The 22,940-nt window shown below is 41.8% G+C and overlaps 1 protein-coding gene across 13 annotated transcripts in view; it reads right to left on the reverse strand.

Moving 5' to 3' along the window:
* Positions 1 to 481: 481 nt before the first annotated feature.
* Positions 482 to 22,940, reverse strand: part of CTCF (CCCTC-binding factor) — a 37,781-nt gene continuing 15,322 nt past the window's right edge. For 8 of the 13 annotated variants that reach the window (XM_030024997.2, XM_030024988.2, XM_030024998.2 and 5 more), the window contains 10 exons: positions 14,885 to 15,677; positions 14,050 to 14,220; positions 13,047 to 13,180; positions 11,426 to 11,546; positions 10,432 to 10,581; positions 8,905 to 9,065; positions 8,300 to 8,482; positions 7,745 to 7,880; positions 3,089 to 3,256; positions 482 to 2,043 (listed from right to left, as the gene is read on the reverse strand). In XM_030024997.2, coding sequence (XP_029880857.1) covers positions 1,862 to 2,043; positions 3,089 to 3,256; positions 7,745 to 7,880; positions 8,300 to 8,482; positions 8,905 to 9,065; positions 10,432 to 10,581; positions 11,426 to 11,546; positions 13,047 to 13,180; positions 14,050 to 14,220; positions 14,885 to 15,665 — 2,187 coding nt within the window. In that variant the 5' untranslated portion in view covers positions 15,666 to 15,677 and the 3' untranslated portion in view covers positions 482 to 1,861. Of the gene's footprint in view, positions 2,044 to 3,088; positions 3,257 to 7,744; positions 7,881 to 8,299; positions 8,483 to 8,904; positions 9,066 to 10,431; positions 10,582 to 11,425; positions 11,547 to 13,046; positions 13,181 to 14,049; positions 14,221 to 14,884; positions 15,678 to 16,580; positions 18,349 to 18,399; positions 19,366 to 22,940 lie in introns of those variants that run through there. The other 5 variants (XM_030024993.2, XM_030025001.2, XM_030025000.2 and 2 more) reach the window with 3 other exon arrangements.

Genomic DNA, 22,940 nt, shown 5'->3' on the forward strand with positions numbered 1-22,940 from the left:
TATCTAAACCATCAGCTACAATCATTTAAACCCACAGGCAAAACAAACAAAAGCAACAACCACCACTCCCGCATTACTTCTAGCTCAAGCTGTAAATGCTGACATTTGCAAGTGGCCAGCCCAGCACATCTTGCATGACTTCTCTGCTGCATGCTCCTCCACTCAGCCCCAGCTGAGCAAGCAGCTTAGACCCCTGCTACATGACGGAGCTGCTGTAAGGAAACAGGGACCGTGCGCTGGCTTCACCGCAGTAACACCACTTGCTTACGTGTACATTCACCTAAAGCTGTGATTTAATGTCACAGATAGCTACCTCGCATTCGGCACAGGGCAGAGGGAACACCCACAGCGAGAGAAGAGCTGGTTCCTGTTTACAGGCCTGCAGCATCTTTCTAGGAGGAGTGATGGCTTTACAGTCTGGAGATCACTGCCAGGTCATACCATTAATATATACAAAGAAAGCAGCCAGTGAGCACACATGTTAATCCATTATTATTTATTAGCTGTACAGCAGTATATTCTCCTTCCCAGCTTTCAAACCCCATTACATATTTTATAACAGTATTTTTTTCCCATGTTGGCTTCCTAAAATAATGAAAAATATCACACAGTACAGCTAAGTACAAAAATGCATCAACCTAGAGTCTGATAGCTAAACTGATAGCTCTCTTAAAAGCGATACATAGAAGAAAAATTTGTTTGAAATCAGCAAGACTGAGGCTCTATAAAAAGCTTACATATTTTAACATGTGACAGTTCATATACAGGCATCATTTGTATTTCACATTATTCCTTTTTTGTCTTTATCAGAGATCCAAAATTGTATAATTACTGACCTATTAAAATTTCCTGGCCCAGGTTTTGAGGGCTGCAGTGACCCACTTATAAATCACCACTTCTTCCTTAACACAGGATTCATAAACACAAAATACAACTACAAGATAGAGCAAAGAAAATGTAGTCGTGAAATTATAACTCGAAAAGAAGGTTAATTATACATGTTTCAAATGCCAGTTTTGTGTGCTTCAAAACCAGATTTCACATGTGGGTTTCTCTTGTTCTGCAAGCAATAGTCTGGGTACATCTCTTTTCTACGTGATTGGTTATCAACAGCTTTTCCAACATTTACACTCTATCAATTCTCTTATCACTTAGTTTGAAAGGAATTAAAATACTGGGGTTTATTTAAACTGCATTTTTGCATACCTCTTAATTAATGGAAAAAGATTAAAATGTAAAAAAAAGTTATTTACAAGCTTGACCATTACAGAAATGCTTTGCAGAAAGCAAAGCATATTAAGGACAGAAACCAGTTGGAGCATGCCAAAACTACCGTGTGCAGCCGACTTGGAGAACCGGAGCTAGTCAGTGGGGAAAAGCAAAAAACATTTTAAAAGTCTAGAACCCTCCCAAGTCTGCATTTACAGTTAAAAACACTACTGAGAGAAGGAGGCTCAAGGACTCTGGGAACTGGAAGGGCAAGTCCGGAGTGGTTTACCACATACTCTAGTCAAGGCTTCCACTTTTGTATATTAAAACTTGGTGCATGTAAACACGGCCCTTGGACCAGCTTTACAATGCAGTTCAGAGCAAAACTAAATCAAGCATCTCACAGGAAACCCTCAAGGACTCAAAAATATTTCCTAATGTTCCATGATCCTGTAATGCTAACATAAAACAGCAAGTTCTAGTTAAATCACATTCTAACATCATTTTGAAGTTTTATTTCCCAGTATGTTTGGTAAAATGGTCTAAAATGATGCATTTCCCAAAGCCAAGAAAAAAGGTAAAAGGAAAAATAGATTTGAGCCGCTTAAACACAGCCCAGGCCAGTTCAGTCAGCCAGCGTGGTCTTCCTCCATCACCGGTCCATCATGCTGAGAATCATCTCAGGAGTGAGGTCTCCATTGGGAGCTTCCACTACAGCAGGCTGAGCTTCCTCCTCTTCCTCTACTGTTTCCGCATCAGGTTCTTTCTTTACTTCAACTATAATATTTTCAATTTCACCAGTGTTCTGGTCTTCAACCTGAATGATTGCTGCAGCTACAAGGGCAGAAAAAAAAAGGGGGAGGGGGAAACAACATATTTTTTTTTTACTGGTTCCAGAGCTGGCCTGCACACCTCACCAGGTAACTTTTCAGTAGATACTTAAGACTATTCCATGGAAAGGGAAGGTGGGGCCCACAACTCACATTGCCACATTAGCAGGGAGTGATTCAACCTGCCTCATTCATCCAAGTATCAAGCATCTATTTCCTTGCCCCTTTGTAAAGATGTGCTACCACTGCAACAGTTCCAGTATGCCTTCTGATATTAAGACATTACTCAAACAACAGATATTGTAGAGTAATCAACAAACAAGACCATATCAGTGTATGGGCATAAGGCAAAACTTCAAATTCAGGGGAATCCAGTGATACTAGCGATGAATTCAGCATAAAATGTTTCCACAGGCTGTAATTCTAGGAAGGACACAAGCCACACTTGTAGCACTGAGCAGACAGGCAAGCCACGAGGGAAGCCACTACCCCTTGAAGGAACAAATTTGCCCTTCCTGCTTTGTTCCTAGAATTTATTTAGTCAAGACTTTGCACAGTCACCGATGTCTATTCTTATGGAGAAAACTCTGTAGAGTTGAAATGACAGCTGCATTGATGCTATGCTCAGAACTACAGGCCTGAAGCATGTTTGCTTGCAGCAATACCTACAAAAGTCTACATAGGTAAGAATACCACAGTGGTTGTACTAACAGGTGTTTTACCAGGAACTGTACATTAGTAGAGACGCTGTAACTGGTGCAAGAAGCAGCGAGCTGTCTGCACATCTATGAAATGGAATAATACTAAAGAAAAAATAATGTCCTCTCCTTTTAACGTGGTCTGAAGCAGCTATGTTCTCTTGTGACCAGGAAACCCTTGCAACAAATTTCACGCAAAAGGTGAGTTCTTGTTAAAATAGAGACAAGTACAGTTATCTAGTTTTTAAATAAGCTCACTTGAGGGGAGCAGTTATCCAACAAGAACTGCCAAATCCAAGGAAAAAGCAGCTCAAGCAAGCACTGTAACATAAGTTTCAATTAGTGACTTACGCTGGGATTGTTTTGGTTGGGTGGCAGCTTTGCCTGGTGGTCTTCCTCTTCGTTTCTTACTGGGAGGTGGTGCAGGAGCCTCTTGCTCAACTTCTGGTTCAGCCTCAATTTCTACTGCTGTCTCCTCCTCATCTTCATTATCATCCAAATCTGGTTCAGCATTTTCCTCTGTAAGAAACATTGTATTAGGTAAGTCTTCAGTTTAAACAAGGAAAAAACACATCCATCTACAGAGAACCACCACCAAATCCTCATCCAAAAGCAGTCAACTCGGATGAGAAAGAAGGCAAACAAGTCCTTTGTCAAGAAGCTGGTGCCACAGACTGTTAGTCTGTTACCCTCACATTAGATGGAACAAGCTGTCCTTCAGAAAGCAAAAGGAAACATAATTATGTGATAAAAGCTCCTCTGCACATCCACAAAGGAGCTCAGAAAGACAATGGCAGGAGGGAGACCAAATAATACACTGCTGGGCTACTCCCAGGCCCATCACAGGAGCCATCAGCCCATCAAAGTCCCACCTGCACAACTCGGAGGAGGTGCACAGGGATGCACAATGGAAGGTGGGAACCCAAAGCAACTTCTGAGGAACAAACATCTTGTCCAGGCCACTCCCAGGAGAGCCACCAGCCCCAGCATCCAGGTGCAAACCCCACCATGATGAGTCATCAGGAGCAGCTCTCCTGATCACCTTTTACACTAAGGGGTATGGGGGAATTGAGACACATGGATTTGATGGACAGACCACTCAGTGGATAAGGAATTGGCTGGATGGTCACACTCAAGAGTTGTGGTCAACAGTGTGATGTTCAAGTGGAGACCAGTGACGAGTGGTGTTCCTCAGGGGTTGCTCTTGGGAATGGCACTGTTTAACATCTTTGTCAGCGACATAGACAGCGGGATTGAGAGCACCCTCAGCAAGTTTGCCGACGCCACCAAGCTGTGTGGTGCGGTCAACACACTGGAGGGAAGGGATGCCATCCAGAGGGACCCTGACAGCCTGGAGGAGTGCACCCGTGCAAATCTCATGAAGCTCAACAAGGCCAAGTGCAAGGTCCTGCACATGGGTTGGGGCAATCCCAAGCACAAACACAGGCTGGGCAATGAGTGGATTGAGAGCAGCCCTGCAGAGACAGACTTGGGAGTGCTGGTTGGCAAGAAGCTCAACATGACCTGGCAATGGGTGTTTGCAGCCCAGAAAGCCCAGAAATCCTGGGCTGCATCAAAAGAAGCATGGCCAGCAGGTCAAGGGAGGTGATTCTGCCCCTCCACTCTGTTCTCATGAGACCCCACCTGGAATACTGTGTTCAGCTCTGGGGCCCCCAACATAAGAAGGACAGGAACCTGTTGGAGCAAGTCCAGAGGAGGGCCACAAAGACAATCAGAGGGCTGGAGCACCTCTCCTATGAAGACAGGCTGAGAGAGTTGGGGATGTTCAGCCTGGAGAAGAGAAGGCTTTGGGGAGACCTTATAGCAGCCTACCAGTACCTAAAGCGGGGCTACAAGAAAGCTGGAGAGCTACTTTTTACAAGGACATGTAGTGATAGGACAAGGGGTAATGGCTTTAAACTGAAAGAGGTTAGATTTAGATCAGATATAAGGAAGAAGTTCTTTACTGCAAGGGTGGTGAGGCACTGGAACAGGTTACCCGGAGAGGTTGTGGATGCCCCATCCCTGGAAGTGTTCAAGGCCAGGTTGGATGGGGCTTTGAGCAACCTCGTCTAGTGGAAGGTGTCCCTGCCCATGGCAGGGGTGTTGGAACTAAATTATCTTTAAGGTCCCTTCCAACCCAAACCATTCTATGATTCTGTGATTCTATGAATTGCTGGCTGGGGGTGGGACACATAATGGGATGCAGGGGAAAGGCAGTTTTGGATCACAGGACTACTTATGGGATGCTTAGGGGAGGGGCTGAGGTGATGTGGAGAGGACTAAGTGTGGGAAATAGAGGGGCAAGAGGATAAAAGGGGCCGGTCACACATAAATAGTGGTAGCAGCCACTACAGTATCTCTACGAAACACTAGAACTCAAGAGGGATCCAAGAGCAAGTCTCCTAGCCCTGAAGAAACGGCAACACCATACTTCAGGCCTTCTCTGTTAAGTAGATAGGAAACCAGGGTAGCAGCTCCCAGATACTGGGACTTACGTCTAAGACCTCAAAATCTCAAGCTGAATATGGCAGAACCACACAAAACTGGGGAGTTCTTAAGCATTAAGGGTGAGCACATGTCTGCAGATTGCTCACCATACTTTCCAGGGCCACTGACATACAGTTTACCAACCAATCACTAAAAGGATCTTCCCCAAGACCTCTATTCAGAGGCAGGACAGGTCTAATGCAGCATATTTTATGAGGCCCTGTCTACTCAAAGAATTTAAGATGGCACCTCCCATTCACATCAACTCTTTGCACCTCATTGCATTTTGGAGCTGATTCCAATCCAACAGTCCTCATGGCAAACTGTGGGGTTTTTTGCAACTTTTATGTTGTTAACTCAGCTTATTGCTCTACACTTTATTCTTCAGAACACTCCTTAAAGCTACTAGGTTAGCACCATCCGCATGATCAGAATGCCCTGGTCAAAACCAAAGCAGAAAAAAGCAGTAAGAGATGTCAAATAGGATAGTATTGTTTGGACAGCAAAATGATTGCCCTTAAATTTGTAAGGGTGTCAACTGCATAGAAAAGTGGCTCCACTCATGAACAAAAGGGCCATTGCATAAGGCATACTTCTGTTTATCCACCTAAAGGGGAAAAAACAACCCAAACAAACTGTCCCTTACGTACACTGAGGCACATATATGCTGCATTACTTTACACAGTCACTCAAGGAATATTCCCCAAGCCAAATTTCTTTCATTTATTGGATTTCTCAGGTGCCAGCTTTTTAGAGCTTCTTTATATCCCCCCTCAACTCAGTGTCTATCAACTAGAAGTCTGTCTAACATTGGGCAGACAGGCCAGATGGGAGACAAAACTATCATTTGCTATCTGGTATTTTTCCCATTAGCACAAGACAGGTCTGTTTCGTCACAGCTTTGCTCACCATTTTTAGATATTTAGCAGTTGCCAAAACTCATGAAACTGCAGATCTAGAGATAAAAACAACACTGAATAATGCAATTCTCCTGAGAATGTGGTTAGGGCCTCTTTCTTACCGCTACTCAGCTCACACTAGTCAATTCTTCACATCTATCAAATGATTCCTGAGAAGTCAACCCAGACTTGTCAACTCGTCTGAGGCTGAAGGGATTCTCTCAGTTACAGAGTCTGAGCCATAGCCATACAGAGCTCATCATCAGTCTGCCTAGCAAGCATGACTTCTGACCAGCTTCCCCAAAAAATTGTTTTGCACCCGGACCACATCAACTAAATAAAATTTGGGGTTTTAGAATAGGCTAGACTACCAGGAAGCCTACAAATCAGATAAAAATTAGATACTCCAGAATCCCATATTTTTAATTACCTTCCATCAAGGCAGTTATTTTACTCTCTCTACCTCCATGATCTTTTCATATTTTAAATGAACAATTAGTTACATGTGCTTTTATTCAACTGATTGTAACACTTTTTTTCAAATATCTATACAAACATGAGATTAAGCAATTATTTCTACAGTTTTTGCAGTCAAGGTTTGCACAAGCCATTTGACCATACTCATCCTATAAAACCTGTTTGCCACATAAGCATTTCAGATACACATTCTCTAGCCAGAAAGATCCCTACACCCCTTGATTAATTACATAAAGCACTCCAGATAAAAGACTAATCAGCAACACTGCTTTTGCAGAATCATCTTTGAACTGGTTGGTCTTGAGACTCTACTTCGACTTTCCTGCTGAAGACATGACTAAGTTTTCCCTCTACCAGGAGGGAAGACTATGACTGAGTTTTTCCTTCACAAATAGGACCGCAGTGAAGGTGATCACTATCTGCTGCAACAGCTTCTGCCATCTCCCTGTTCTGGAGAAGCTTACAGACAGCAGCCACCCTATTACAAATTGCACCTAACCCATCTTCTGGAACATTATCCAGGAAGTCAGAGCCCTTCAAAAGCCATCTTCTCAATACCAGCACACATGCAAACATACGCGTGAAGCGGAAGACACCACCAGCTCCTTGACCCTTCAATTGTCTCAGCAGGCCCTCCACAACAGTCCATAGATTGCCAGCACTGTCTCCACCATTCTCTTGGATGCTGCCAGCCTTCCTCCACGGAAGCAGCCAAGCTATTCAGCAGTGGGGTCGTCTGGACATGCCACATGCCACCCAATAGCATTGAAGCAGGAGCACGTACCATTTCATAGCAGCGCACTACAGAAACACACAGGTTCTTTTGGGACACTGAAAGCATTACCAGAGAATTTCACACACAGAAGAGCAATCAGGACAGGAACTGCGCAGCCTAGGCAAAGGGTGTCAGACTGTTTTTTCAACTACTCTGTCTTGGAAGAGGCCTGGGACAGCAGAACCTATACTATCCCTCACAGGCAGTCACCTCTGTACTTGGCCACATACCATCATTTTTTGCTTGCCAACTAGATAAAAGCTTTTCAAGTGCCAGAACAAACCTGCAGAATGGGCAAACTAACAGCTAACACACACAGCAAATCACAGGCCTGTAGTTCTCAGAATGTACTGAGCCATTTCTTACCACTGTCAGAGGAATCTTCTTTCTTAGACCGCATCTTTCTCTTTCGGCCACGTTTGCCCTTCTTTGTCTCTCCTCCATTCTCTCCTTCCCCACCATCTAGGCCAGAGCAGTTATCAGCATGTCTGGCCATTGTGTTCTACTCAGTCAAAGAGAAAAAACACAACAAAAAAAATACAACATGCATTGAATCCAAGATCAGATATTCTGGCTCTGTATTTTCAAACACATTTCTGGTAACTTGCATTTTTTCTTTTTTTTTCTCCAAGAAAGACTATTTAGGGGAAACTGGTAAATTTCCATCAACTTTTATTCATAAAGTTGCATTTTCACATTGCTCATGATATCAACCCTAATACATGCTAGTAGCAATTCTGAATTATACCAGGTCTCCCCCCCTCTCTTTTCCTCTCAGAAAGAAGTGCTCTATTTCAGAGATCAGTATTGTGCCGTGTACCTCATGCACCTTTCCTTTTGGGTAAACATGTTCCCCTCCCCTTGGCTAAAAGCCTCATTCCACCACAAAACACCACAATTCAAAGCAGTATATTCCCTTACCCTGCGAGTGAATGTTTTGCCACACTTGGAACAGACAAAGGCAGCAGGGACAAAGTTAGGATCGTGGTATCGTTTGAAGTGCATATCGAGGAGCTGTTTCTGACGGAAGGTTTTATCACAATGGCTACAGGCATAAGGCTTTTCTCCAGTATGTGTCCGTTTATGCATGACCATGTGCCGCTCCTGACAGGGACAAGACAGGAAAAGTAACTTGAGAACTCAGATATATGGATACAGAAGAGTGAATTTTCAGCTAAAGGGAGGCCAAAACTTTATCCTTAATATCAAGGAAAGGATGATTCTGCAGGAATGTGAGAACATCTTGACTGATGGCATAATCAGTCCTAGCTACTTCCATCCTAGATGGACTCTTATCCCTTTGTCAACAGATACATCAAGGTTGTGACTTAGAAAGTACTTCTCTACAGGGGAACGCTACACCATCAAGAAGCAAAGGCCACTGAACCTTCCTTCACACCCTTCAAAAGATTTAGAGAGCTAATTTGATCTTAACAGCTGGTCAAACTTAACAGCTAAGATTTCCACCTTATATTTTTAGCTCCTGTTCTAATGCTCATAAGGGGTGCCAGTCCCCCAAAGCTTACCTGTCTGCATGCATAATCGCACTGATCACACTTGAAGCGCTTCTCATTCTTGTGAGACTTTTGATGCTGTATGAGGGCATACCGCTCATGAAACACAGCATCACAGTAGCGACACTTCTTGCCCTGTTCGATGTAGGAATGCTGCTTTCGCAAATGGACACCTAGGAGCAAAAGAATCAGAGGCTTTAATCACCGTGCCTTTCCAAGCATGAAAGGCTAGCTTACAGTTCCCTTAGCAATCTCCCTGCATGCAGTCTCAAGCTCAAGCCAAAAAAGTGAAATAGTTATTTTAGGATTCTACCAAAAACCTAAAAGACTCTCAATTAAAAGCACCCAGAACAATTTCTAGACAGAAAGGTCTTGCAGAAAAACTCCAACGAGTTTTTCCACAGGATTCTAGATTTGGTTATTAGTCAGTCTGGGCTGATACAGTACACTTGCATTTGATTAACATATGTTTGTCACACTAAAGTGCCTCGTGGACTGTTATGCCAGGTAATACACTGGGGGAAACAGGATTTTCTGCAGGATTAGAAGTCAGAGTGACAGGGCTAAGAAGGCAACAGGGATACCAGCAGATAATCCCCAACAGAGGTTTTAGTCACTTCTTTAAAATCCTCCAACTAGGAGCATACCACAGCTGCACAAGGTAGCTTACGGTAGACTAAAGCATTATGAGAAGAAAAATTCTTCATAGCTAACATCAGTTTTCCTCTGTTGTAAATCAGCTTGTTTGCTCCTGACATCAACTGACTGCCATACTCTCAAACTGCCTCTTGCTGTAGCACTTTACACTTGTCTTTATTGGAAGGGAGCCCGCCTCCCCATTACTTGGGTGATATTCTGTTTATAGACAGAAAGTTCTGCCAAATCGTGGCTTCTTCCTTCTCCTCAGCTGCTCTGGGCGTGATACTATTTTTCACCTTCTTGTAGAACATAAAAGAGAGCTTGCCTGCTGGAATCACACTGGGTACTGCTTGCTAGAGTAAGACTCTCCTACTGCAAGGACTCAGGGCTTTTGTGACAACTCAAGTCTTTCCTACCCTGTCTGTGGCACACAGCTCCACACCCTGGAAAATTAAACTATTTGGTCTAATTCAAACCTTTTAGCTTGATGCCAATACCTCTTCATGGAACTTAATAGCCTCCAATGTGCAGGAGGTCAAGCCAAGTGACCTCTGGGTTTTTCAAACCTCAATCCACATGCAGTTGTAATCTCAGTCCAAGTTCAATAAATGCCTTGCATCTATAGGCCTGAAAACAGTAACTTGCCTCGTATGCTTGGAAAACACACTACATTTTCAAATAATGAAAAAAACCTTAAAATTCTTAGTTTGCAGCAGCTATTGTAAGGTAAAAGTGTGTATTACCAGCCACACATCTAATCCTGTGCTTCATGTTGTACAGTTACCAGAAGTATTAGGTAAAAACAAAAAAAAAAAGTCAGCAGTTGGGTTATGGAAACTCTATTTCTGGGAAGTGTTTTGTAGAATCTTCACCAAATGGCCACTTTTGTGAGATACATACCCAAGTCACTCTTTCTCGCTATAACAGTATCACAGTGAGGACAGTGAAATTTGGCCACATTCTCCGTGTGCTTCTGCAAAATGTGCATCTTCATGGTACCACTCTGAGTGAAGCGAGCATGGCAGATGTAACATTCATATGGCTTCTCTCCTTCAGTAGCAGAAGGAAAAAAAATAGCACAAGTACTTTTATTAAAAAGAAATCTCACCAAGAAGCCCCAAACAAAACAACCTCCCAAAAACTTGCAACAGGCAGCTAGTTGATAGAAAATAGTAACCCTAGAAAGAGCTCAATAACGTCTCTTTCTCTAGAAGTTTTATCTTCAGCATGCATCTTTCTACAAAGAGACTCGAGTCCAACCTTTAAGCAAATGAGTTAAATTGTTATCCTTACTCTGAGAAATATATGGAAGACCTACACACAGGCTGCCAGAAGACAGCAAATGGCATCAGATTTTTTGGGGGCTTGTGGGTTCTGAATGCTCATGTATACATGCAAGGGCATTTTTTCCCCTTCAATTTTAGCGATACAATTAATTTGGCATGCCAGTAACGTTCTGTGCTAAAACCATCCCTATTTCTGTTGAAGAAAAAATTTAGTATCTTTACAAACTAACATGCATGAGACGCTTTTGCAACTACACTCAAGCATGAAACTGTAAATGGCTATAATCTTCAACCAGAAGTGGAAAACTGATAATAGGAGTTTCTTCTGTTCACACTGAAAGTGCCTGTACTTTATCACCTCACAGTCAGACTGGAAATCAGAATCCTCCAAGCTCACTTCTCAATGCAGCAGTTACTACCAGGTTATGAATTTACGAGTGCTTAGAATCATGGTGCACTCTCTTCATTTACAGATTTATAAAGGTTTATTATTAAACTACAAAATAATATTTCTTTTGCTGTTTAAGTGTTAGCACCCATCGTACACAGCCTCAGCACTCTGGACGCTAAACAATAAACAACACACTAAAAAAACATGGCATCAATACCAGAGTGGGTCCTCATGTGCCTCTTCAGTTTGTAGGTATCCCTGCTGGCATAGCTGCACAAGCTGCACTGGAACGGACGCTCTCCAGTGTGAGAACGAATGTGGCGTTTCAATTTGCTAACCTGGAAGTCAAAAGCAAGACTGAAATTAGCATAGATGAGCAGGTCAGTTTGCCAAAAGTACAAGAAATCAGTCAAGATTAAGTTTAAGGCAGTCTATTTTTATCTTACCACTAACCCAAACAAGCATGTTCCAATGCCATTTTTACACTGCACATAGCCACTCACTCCTGCCCACTCTACTTCACCTCCCAACCTCATTCCCAGTCTTGCTTGATGCTTGTTCCCACGTTCAGCGCAGCCTGGTTTAGAGTCTTGTGCTCACCTTACTGTTATCAACCATCTCAGCATCTGAAGACACGCTAAAATTTGAAAGTGTCCTGGAGAGGCACAAGAAAGTGTTCTGGGAAAGCATGCACCCAAGGAACATTGCGGGAGTTGAGTGTCCCCTGTACAGTATATTCTTCTCCACAGGGTGCTTTCTTGGGTCCTCTCCAGTTACTTTGAGAAGGATAAGATAAATCAATTTCTTGCTAAGAACAACAAAAAAAATCTAGTCCTACAATGAACAAGGTGACTTAATTCCCTTCCTCTCCTGCTTTTATCTAGAAGGCACAAACCCAGATTAAAGGTCAGCACGAACACAAACGTTAAGGCATTTTTTGCTCAATCGTGACCACGCTGCTTAATCACCAACCTATGTCTACAAAACACAGCATGAGCTCACATACAGATCAACTTGGTTATTTGTTCCTAATTCATACTATGAAAACTACTGCAACACAATTTATTCAGCACTCAAACCACAGGGCATGGAATTACAGCACTGCAGCCACAGTGTGGATAGGAAAAAAAAGCCCAAACCCCCTACTCAACCTCTCCCCACTGCAGCCTTCTTCCACTGCAGACATCCCCCCCCCCCCTTTTTTTTTTTAAATTATGGTGCTCATCATCTTGCTCAAATTTCCCATCACAATATAAAGGCTGTCCTGTAGCATAAGTAACAATACTGCATAGGGGAGAGCATTCAAGGAAGCTTAATTTACTTGAGCAAATTAGACAATCACCCAGTATTAGCAAAGTTGCTTCTCACCAACATTGAGGCAAAGGCTCATTAGTTTTTGCTACAGTCATCTTAGTGGCATAAACCAATCATATGCAGAATACACATTTCTAAAATGGGAGGGTACCTCTAGTCTGAAAGTACATCCTTACTGCAGCAGGAGATGGCTGCCTTCTTCAAGACGGAGCATGCTATGATTCCTGCAATCATCTTAAAGGCCAAATAATTTAAGAAACAATGACAACAACTATTGTCTCCAAAGAGGAAGTGGACATCACCTAGGATTTCTGTGCATAAATGCTCTCTAACTGTTCTCTCATTAACTGAGGAAACCCCACCATTTGCTTCCAAGAGCAGACCTGATTTATAACTTTTTCTTCTCAGAGCCTTTTAAGCAAATGGCCAAAGAGGAAATGCCTAAGAACAGTTTGTAACAGATGGTGAACAAGCTTTGAAGCGTACAAGGAAGTATTCAGTGCTGTAACAATTAACCAACATACCTCCACACTAGCATAATCACACATTGAACATTTGAATGGTTTCTCATGGGTATGTTTGTAGCGGCGATGCCGAACCAACTCTCCACTGGTCACAAAGGCCATGTCGCAGTCTGGGCACTTGTGAGGGCGAGTACCTAATAGTTTGCAGCAAAACAGGAGGATGATGACATTCAGATATAGTGACAAAAGAGAATATGGAACAGTTTTAGGGTTATTTTTTTGTTTTTAAAGTGAATTAGCAACATTGCTTTCACATTCTGAAAGATTAAATTACAGAAGCAAATAATACACAAGAGTCAACTTTTGTATAAATAACTAATGGACTGAAGATCTTAGAGAATTAATATCCTTTCAGTGAGGAAACAGACTCCCTTATTTTTGTATCATTTGGTTATTTACAAATTTCAAACCACCCAGTTAGACATAAGTATGCAGAGAAAACAAGGGATATGAATTACATTTTTTTCACAGAAAGGTCACAACAAGCTGAAGTTTAATTACAGTTCAATTACCTGTAGTTTTATACCAGAAACTTTAGTAAGGAGCAACAGAAATGTGCTACAGTTCCTAGCCATAAGTTTTATTGGTCCAGTTTATAACCTACTCCTTGGGGTTAGGTTTTTTTTGTTGTTATTTTTAGTTCCCTTATGTTTAAGCTCCAGCCTCATTCTCATCTTACTTTTCTGCAAACAACAGCGGCAACACAAAGCTTAGACACAAGTACTAACGCCGAAGACAAATGGAACATTTCTGTAACCTCAGGTAATTTCAGATCAAGCCCAGGATCAGTTTTATCCCTGTGTACAGGACAAGCTCTGTACCTGACCTGGCCAGGCAGAAAACTGCATTCATATGAGAAACAAATGACAGCACTGCATGGTTTCTTCCTTTTTAGCTTGTTCCGTAAGAGAAATTAGATTCAAGATAGATCCATCCTGGTTTTACATCTGTTCTAATGACAGAGCAGATCCTACAAAAACAACGTACACAAAAGCAAGAGTACCTGTGTGAGTGTTGAGGTGGTTCCTCAGCAATGTGACTGTCCGGAAAGCTCTGCCACAGAGATGGCACTTATGTGGTCTTTCATCAGTGTGGCTTTTCATGTGGCGGTCCAAGTTGGAACGACGCGGACAAGTGTAACTGCACAGTTCGCACTGGAATGTCTTCTTTACACCTAGCCATGAAGGAAATAATCTTTACTCTTGACTGTGGTCTACTGCATAACATAAGAGATCAGCAGGGAAAAGAAAAGCTTCTTGGAGATGTAACTACTACAAGGAAACATCATGTACCATTAAATCCAACTGCATACCCTTACGAACAGTCACTGCCGACTATGGCTGACTTGGTTTCAATTTTCATTAGTATGCCAGCACTCAATCGTCCTTCTCCACTCTAAAAAGGGTTGCTTAACTTACAGTTTTAAGAAAAGTCAAACGTATATATTGCTGTATTTTGCACCACCTACCTCACCCAGCAATTGGTTAGGAAAAAACCCACAGAACTAATTATACTGTTGGTTCCTGATGTAAACCACACGTACACAAACTCTTACATATGTATTACAGCAAAGAGAAGAATCTTTTCAACTGTAGTTATATGGGAATATTAATGCCACAGCATCACACTCAAGGAAAATGAGCTCCTTTATAGCCTAGATGGACAAGATGGGAGGTTTGCCCAAGAAACAATAGAGCTGAGTGCTATTATATAAAGAGTACATGACATTGGGCATGTCTGCTTTCCTCCCACTTGCATCTACTCACACTTCAATCATATTGCAAGGTCCCACCACAACAAATACATTTTTAAAATCCACTTGCAGATGGGGAGCTTACCTTTCTTTTTAATTTTTGTTGGTTTAGGAGGCTTCATATTGCCCACCACCTTTTCTGCATTGACCTCAGACAACAAACCCTCCTGCTGCTCTTCTTCAAAGTCATACACAGAGACATCCACATCTTTGCCTTCCTCAGTGTAGCGAAGCTTACTCTTTTTGTTTTTCTTTGTTTTTTTGGCTGGTGGCTGATAGTCTGGATCTTTTTGCCAATTGGGATCTTCCTGTGGCTGAAGTTCACCTTGTTCCAGTGTCTCCACCTCACCATTTGCACCCACTTTCACTACTTGGAAGCCTTCCGGTAAAGGGAGGGTGTGACAGATCATGGGCTCTCCCTCTTGTAGGCCTCCTTTGGAAACCTCATTTTCATAAGCTCCCTGAAGTTCTTCCACGGACGTGGTGGCAACAGGTACAGTCACTGGTACAGGTACTTGGACCAGCTGAAGCTCACCAAGGTTTATAGGCTGCTCTTCCATATTAACAACCTGAAGTGTTATGATCTGCGTGTCATCCACCGTAGCCTCCGTTTCTTGAGGCACTGCACCTTCCATTACTTCAGTCTTCATCTGAAGAAGAGTTGGATCCAGCTGTTCCATCATCACCATCTGCACACCACTGTTGACATCCTGCACTACTTCACCTCCATCTGCTTGGTTTGGTGGTATATGACAAGCATCGTCCTCCTGCCCACCTTCACGGCGCCTTTGATAGGTTTTTCTCTCTTTCCCTTTAATAAAAGTTTCCGATTCCTCCACAATAGCTTCAACTGCCTCACCTTCCATTTCACCTTCCTGCTGTAAAAACAAGAGAATGAATGCTGCACGCCATTCAATGTATTTTAGCAACTGCACAAACCCCACAGAGGGACAAGTGGCCTAACTGAAAACAACCAGCTCAAGAGCAGCAACATATTGCAATCATATTCAGAAAACGGGATTTGGTAACTGTAGGTCTCTCCTAGCGTACTGCCACCATAAACCAAGACAATCACAGAATGCTGCCTGAAGTGAGACAACTGTACCAGTTTCTTGTAAAGGACAGAAAGCAAGGAGGGGAAATTAAGTGATATGCATGTTCCCATTTCTCAAAGACCACAAATCCCACAGGCAAGATGTACAGCAGTATTATTCTTTACTGAGCTTGTTTAGTCACTCCACACAGTTTAGCAATATCAGAGGCAGTCTTTGGCTATAAATTTTAAAGATACAAAAATAACATACTGTTAAAAGTAAAAAGCCAACCTTAAAGAAAGTCTTGCATTTGAGAACCACAGAACTTTTCCAGGAAGAAAAAGCACTAAGAATTGAGCACAAGAACTTACGTCTCACTTGTTTCATGTCAAACAACTACTATTTGTGTATGTTTAAACTTCTCTTAACAACAAAAGTAAAAAGGACATAATCGAGTTAGTCAGGTGTATTTCTTGTAAGCAGCATGGAGTTCAACTCCTGCTCCCACTTCTGGGCACCGCCTGGCCCCTGAGCAGAGCAGAGGAAAGGATGATGCATGGTGCCCTCTTCGGGCCGAACGAGCTGCAGCAGGCAGACAAGGCTTAGGTACAATTTTACTTCAATGTAAATGATAGGGACTCAGAGCTGGTGGACTCTAATGATTTCTCACGATACCTGGGTTAAATCTATCCACATAGTCATAAACAAACAACAATATTGAAGCTCAGCATTTTCGTGGGCCTTAACTGTAATTCTGAAAATAGCTGCATTCAAGCATAACATTGAGATTTTCTTCCTTCTCAGACCATCCAGGATTCTTCTCTGCAGTCAGGGTAAAATATGAAATTCCTGTATTCTCATCCTGCAGGAAGGTTGCTTCCAGAGTAACAATACCTGAAAGAAATTATCATTTTGCAGCTGTCTTTTTCCCCAAATGAAAATAACAAAAATCATAGTAAAGCAGTATTTTGTAAGTCTACCTCTGTTTCAGGTGGTTTGCTTTGGGAAAAATGAAAGCAGATTCCACAACCATGTCAAATACGTTCCCTGCATCAGGATATAATTTATTATACCCCTCACTTAAGTGTTAAAAAGGTACCAAGGTCAATTTTACTGCTGAAACAAGTAACAGAAATGCCAGTTTCCTTACAAAACTTGTAACAAAGTTCTGATTCCAATTCCAGATTTGGTAAGAGACGTCCACATTTTCCTATTGGATTGACTGGCCTCTCAGACCAACTAACAGAACCTATTTAATCTGTCTTGTGAACTCAACACTTAAATCTCACACCATACTACTTTCAAATATCTACACTTAATCTGGCATATGCATTTTTGAAATACACAGGCTTACACACATGAACATGAAACAGCTGTTAGTCTTCACCAGCTTTAAGAATTACAGGACATGTCATTGTTATTATTTTTAGAGAGTCCTTGCTTTTACTCTACTGCCTTTTCTAGTATCATCCACTTCTGTTGTGAGAACAATATAGTTCATATTGTTCTTCAGCCTGCTCAGACTAGGGACATCTATTAATGTCCTGTCATGATATTCATTATGTCATGGGCAGCAGCAGTCTCCAGGGGGCACCAAATACCCAGAAATACTGACATATGGCTTCATGTGCACTCCCTGCAGGGATCCAGCCTCTCCTTTCCTTTACCACCCATCAGCTTTTCCAGTCAAAGCAAATCCATATGGATAAACAGCTGAAGTACACAAGATGATGTAAGTACTTAACACTGGCCAGCAGGCGATCAGAACTGGTCTTTGGTCTACAGCAACTGCAAAACAATTGGAGCAAATTGTTTTTCAATTATCTCAAGTAGCTGCAGAGAGACAGAAGGAGAAGCCTCTTCAGGTGACCAGAAGTCTCTGAACAAGAAAAGGATGGACAGAGCTAAACAAAAGATAAGAATGTGGTAAATGGCTGGGAGGGTGGGGGAGGCAATAATAACAAAAGATTTAAGACAGAAGGAAAAAATGGCAACAGCCCATCTGCAGAGCTAATGCAATTCCACTTTGGTGCCTTGTAGAGGAACAGAGCAGAGGTCAGCAAGCTTGACACAAAACACATGCAGCTCTGAGCAGTTCAGGTCAGGCTCTCATAAGGACCTCCACATTAATTGCCAATATCAAAGTTGGTAACAAGCCTGCTAAGTCACCTGAAAGCAAGCCAACAGGCCAAGATTTGCCAGTGTCCTCTAGGATCCTGCAGAAGCAGGTCCTCCAGTGGAGTGGTTGGAAGGCATCATCTCAGACTTGCACACCAGAAAATCCTGTGTCCACCAAGGAACAGGTCACTCACATAGATGAAGACTTTTGCATATGGCTCACGTTGTCAGGAAAGTTTGCCAGCCTAGGAATGCAGGCTTACACTGAGACCAAATAAATGCCTGCAGGCAAGACTTAGCTTAAAGAATGCTCACAATGAAGGGTGTACATGCGTGTGAAATAAGTGGAAGGCCTCTCACAACCATTCAGCAAAGAAACCAAGACACCCCTATTTTTTCCAGCTCCCTCTCTTATTTTAGAGATGATTATCTCTTACCCTAGAGTTACCTGTCGCTACTCGCCACATCCTCCTGCGAAAGCCAGACCCCAAAGCAGCAGGCCCGGCGAAGCACGGCTGTCCTCCAGCGGCGAGTGACACACACTGCAGCAGCGCAGCCGGGATGGTCTCCTGCCACCTCCTCTTTCACTGCTCTCTAGTTAATCCTGACTCCTGTACTCCAAAACTCAGCACACGGGTAAGCATTTACTCCTGCCTGTTCCATGCTATGCACTACAGTCTGTTCCTTTCAGTAAATTAATCTGAAAATGACTGTTTTTAAAGCCGGCTCTTGCCAGCAGAGGAAACCTTACAGTATTTTAAAGAAAACTACAAACACTCCAGGTTAAACTAACAACGTACCATGAAAATACAGAAATATACAGAAGGAATCTCGATTGACGTCTTGGCCAGCTCAAAAATCTTGCCAAGCTACCAAGATTTCTTCCCAAGAAAGTGTGGATTTTCAAATTAAAACACTTCTACAACTGGGGATACACATGATGGCCTCTAAACTTGAGAGGAAAGGTGGCTAGACAAGATGTATGGGCTCTTTCTTTCCTATTAAATCGGTTCTCTGGACAGACTCTCCATCTCTGCTGTGGTGAGCTTTGCACTGCCTGTCCATGTCACTTCTCAATCACTCTGTCTCAAAGTATTAGCCAGTTTTTGTCCTTCCTCTATTTCTTTTTTTTTTTTTAAACTTAAATGTCCTTTTTCACAAAGTGGGTTTCAGAGGAAGGTTTTATATTTATTGGAGAAGTCACCAGAAGATACCATCAACTCACTGAATGTGATCCTGCAGCTTGCTGAGGATTTTCCATTTCCACTAATTTTAACAGAATTGGATCTTCCTCAACTTTTTACAGATTTACGCTCCTAGAAATTACCCAGCCAAGTTCTGAGACAAAGTTTCCAATATTTCAGAGAACGTGTCACTTGCTACAACCAAGACCATTATAGCAGAACACTAGGAATAAAAACCACTCAATATATTTTGCCTTACCATTCTCCCAACTTTTTATTTCTGGCTTTTATCTTCAGCTCTCTTCCTACCAGTTACTGTACCTTATACCAATAGCTTAGTTCCACAATGACTGACTCTAAAAAGGAAAACAAAGCAGCAGGTTAACAGAAGATGATTTGGTAAATCAAGACTGAAAAAAAAATTAAAGAGAAGAGCTTCCAGAATAAGGAGAGTGACCAAGGAAAGACCAAAGAACATTTGAAATCAACACCACAATTCCCATGCAATAGCTCAAGCTAGTCTTTACACACATGCTCACTCAACAGGCTCTACCAACTCAAATGAGAGACACTGGATCACTAAACAGCTCAATGCACTGTCACAATCCAATTAGCCAGGTAAAAAGTTGTGACATTCAAACAACAGACCTAAGCTTTCTCAAATAACTGACGGGCAGTTCATCTAAAATACTGAAACAAGCAGAAATAAGATGGGGTATGCATTTGATACAACTGACACCTTGCTCCAATGAAAGGAATCAAAAGATTGCTTGAGAGAAAGTAATTTAATGCCAACAGACCTACTAACTGCAGCACAGGAAAAAGTCTCAGCCCAACTACAATACAACGTTTTGCCATTCTGGGTCCCGTCCAAAAGCCTCACACTTAACCAGCATAGCATTCAGCTTGAAGGTATAAACTCTTAACATTCAGGAAGATGATTTAAGAAAACTTCCAGTACAGCAAGGCAGATAAAACTCAACACATAACACAAAAAGACAGCATTCAATTAATGCAGTCCTACAACAGCATTAATCTTAATTGTAGAAACATTAAAAACAACTTGCTGTAGATGTCAATGCAGACAGTACAAACCCAGAGACAGATGTTTATATATTAGGATAGCTAGTGCCAATGCATGTTCTTCTAGCTGGGTTATTTATAATAAAGCTACTGTCACAAAGAGGCATTTGCCTGCCTCTCAGCCAATATTAAAAAAAACAAACCCTGAACTGCATCAAGCTTCATGGACCAAATAACAGCAAAATATTTTTTTTTTTGCCAAACAAAGCACAGTCTCATTAAAAACTGTAGGACATTCAAAGCAATTGAAAAGTAGATTTAGTGCTGTAATATACCATTCACTTGAGCAAAATAATAATAATAATAATAATATCAATAGAAACAATGAAACCAAATGCTAGCTGTCAATAAGTTTTTGGCATTCATAAAATAATGACAATATCAGCAGCTACATTAGTGCAAGCAAAAAAAAAGAAAAAAGCCAAACCCCTGCAACACATTCAGACTTTGAACTCCAGTCAATCCACATACATCCCCCTCCAAAATTGTCATGGCTTTGACACTTATGGATTAGCCACTTATTAAAATTGATAAGTGAGTGGAAATAAAGCACTATGTTAAAACATGGAAGACTTAGGTTTCTCCTGCATACCCTGGGAACCTCTGAAAGCTGAAGAGAGGAATAAGTGAAAACTTCACCCAAGAGTCTACAGTTATGCAGTATTTCTGCTACTTAAAGCAAGAGGAAGATTTAGAACAAAAAAGTCCAACAGGGTTTATGACAAACAGGCATTTTTTTTTCTTTTTTTTTTCCTGCTTGCAGTCAATATTTATGTCTATGTAAGTATTTAAGGAGATTAGCAGATGCAAAGTAACTGCAGTGCTTGGTCATTCTCCTTCCCCATTGTGAAATAGCCGTATCTTTCTTCTGAAAAGCCTCCCAACTAAGCATAGTCAAAGATAAGGGAGTTTAACAGGTAGGCAGCCTTGGCATTTCCTCCAGCAGGGCTTCCCTGATAAGAGATGAACATGGCATGAATGTAACTTTTTCTAAAGCAAACAGACATATATAAACCACAAAGCATTAAGCATAGCCTTTCCTAGTGCTGCTCTTATGCACTACTCACTGCTCCCGATCTCCTGGGCATATCAGTAGTACCCCTAGATAGGCAACAAATCCCGAATATGAACTAGGTGTACATGCAATCTCTTCTCAAAGCTGCCCTCTCTCAGTTTAAAAGCACACAAATTCTTGTTCTCCACACAGTGTGGTACTAGAATCAAAAAAATCCTGACACAATTTGGAAAGTGGTAGGAAGATACTTGAAGAGCTCTGTGTAGGGCCACGCATCCCCAAGCAGAGTTTGCTAGCTTGGTCTCGGCACTTCACAAACACCACTGTAAAGCTTTTGAACTCAAGGTGGTTCTAGGAGTCGTTCAGCCACAGTACTACACTTAAGAGGCTCAGCTGGATCCAAACAGGCTAGCTGTGCATAAAGCCAAAGACCCACAGGTTATCCAGAACTCAGATTATATACATAGAGACTGAAATTTCATACTAGACTTTCGTCCATTTCTGTTGCTAATTGCCCACAGAAATACAGAAGATTACCAGGGCTAGAGTTACTTAAGCATCCAATTATAAATAAAAGTTGTACAAAAGCTTAAGAATCTTGTGTTCAATTCTTTAGGAACAGGTGAAAGAGGGAACAACCTTTTTCCTCTTTTTTCTTTTAAAGATAAGCCTAGGAATGTGAAACTACTCGACAAAGCTCACAAAGCTTTAAGGAACAACTTGTGATAGGATATTTTTACAGTGCTATCAGATGCAAAACATGAAAGATTTACTACCAAAAGCAGAAACTAGAAAGCTGGGATAAGTTTCTTTAAGTAATTTTCTCATGCTGGAAACTTAAAGCTTTCATTTGCCTACTGCATTAAATTCCACATCCACTGGTTATGACTGCTACACCCATCTCCAGCTGTTTTCTCATTTCCTCCTTGCCACTTACAATACTGGTACTGAAAACAAAAAAAAATTATCAAATATACTACTTCAAAAATCTATTACAGCTTTAAATAAAAAAAGGCAGTTCATTAATCCACTATTAAGCAACTACTTTGAGAAATATTTTAGCATCTTGGAGAGAGTAAGGAAAAGGAAGAGCAAGAAACCTAGAACAGAAGAACAAACTTCATAATGGGTTAATAAATACTTGTGCTTTTTCTGTGTACGAAAAGGGGCCTGTCAATGTGAAGAAGCCCCAAGAAATATGTAAAAAAGCTACAGAAATAACAGCTGCAATTGCAAACATAGTTGTAGAAGAATGGTTTCCTTAAGTACTGACCCTGCAAAGGGATCAGATGCAGACAGCCAGCTTTGGTAGTGTCTGGAGTCCTGTTGGTCATTTCCTAACCGAGGTGTCTGTGCTGGAAGGCTGGCCTCCCTAAATAGGGCAGGGAGAAGAGTACTTTCTTCCAGAGAGTGATTCAAAGTTTTTAAGTGGATCTCTATACTAGATTACCATCTAGAGGAACCCACCTTTCTCCCCATTAACCAGACAGGAGACCACATTCTTAACTTGCATAATGGTTTCATAATCCCTGTAAGACAGGAAAACACAGCGCTGCTGCTGAGAGAGCTGCTCTCACCTTTTCCCTTCCTTCGCATTGATAGAATAATGCACTCACCATAACGAACTTGATCCAGAACTAATTCCAGCTGAAAACTAGTGCAGGGAAAAACAGTTAATTATGTCAGAACATGTTCAGTTCCTGATCC

Source organism: Aquila chrysaetos, chromosome 9, assembly GCF_900496995.4.
Source record: "Aquila chrysaetos chrysaetos chromosome 9, bAquChr1.4, whole genome shotgun sequence".
Taxonomy (NCBI): domain Eukaryota; kingdom Metazoa; phylum Chordata; class Aves; order Accipitriformes; family Accipitridae; genus Aquila; species Aquila chrysaetos.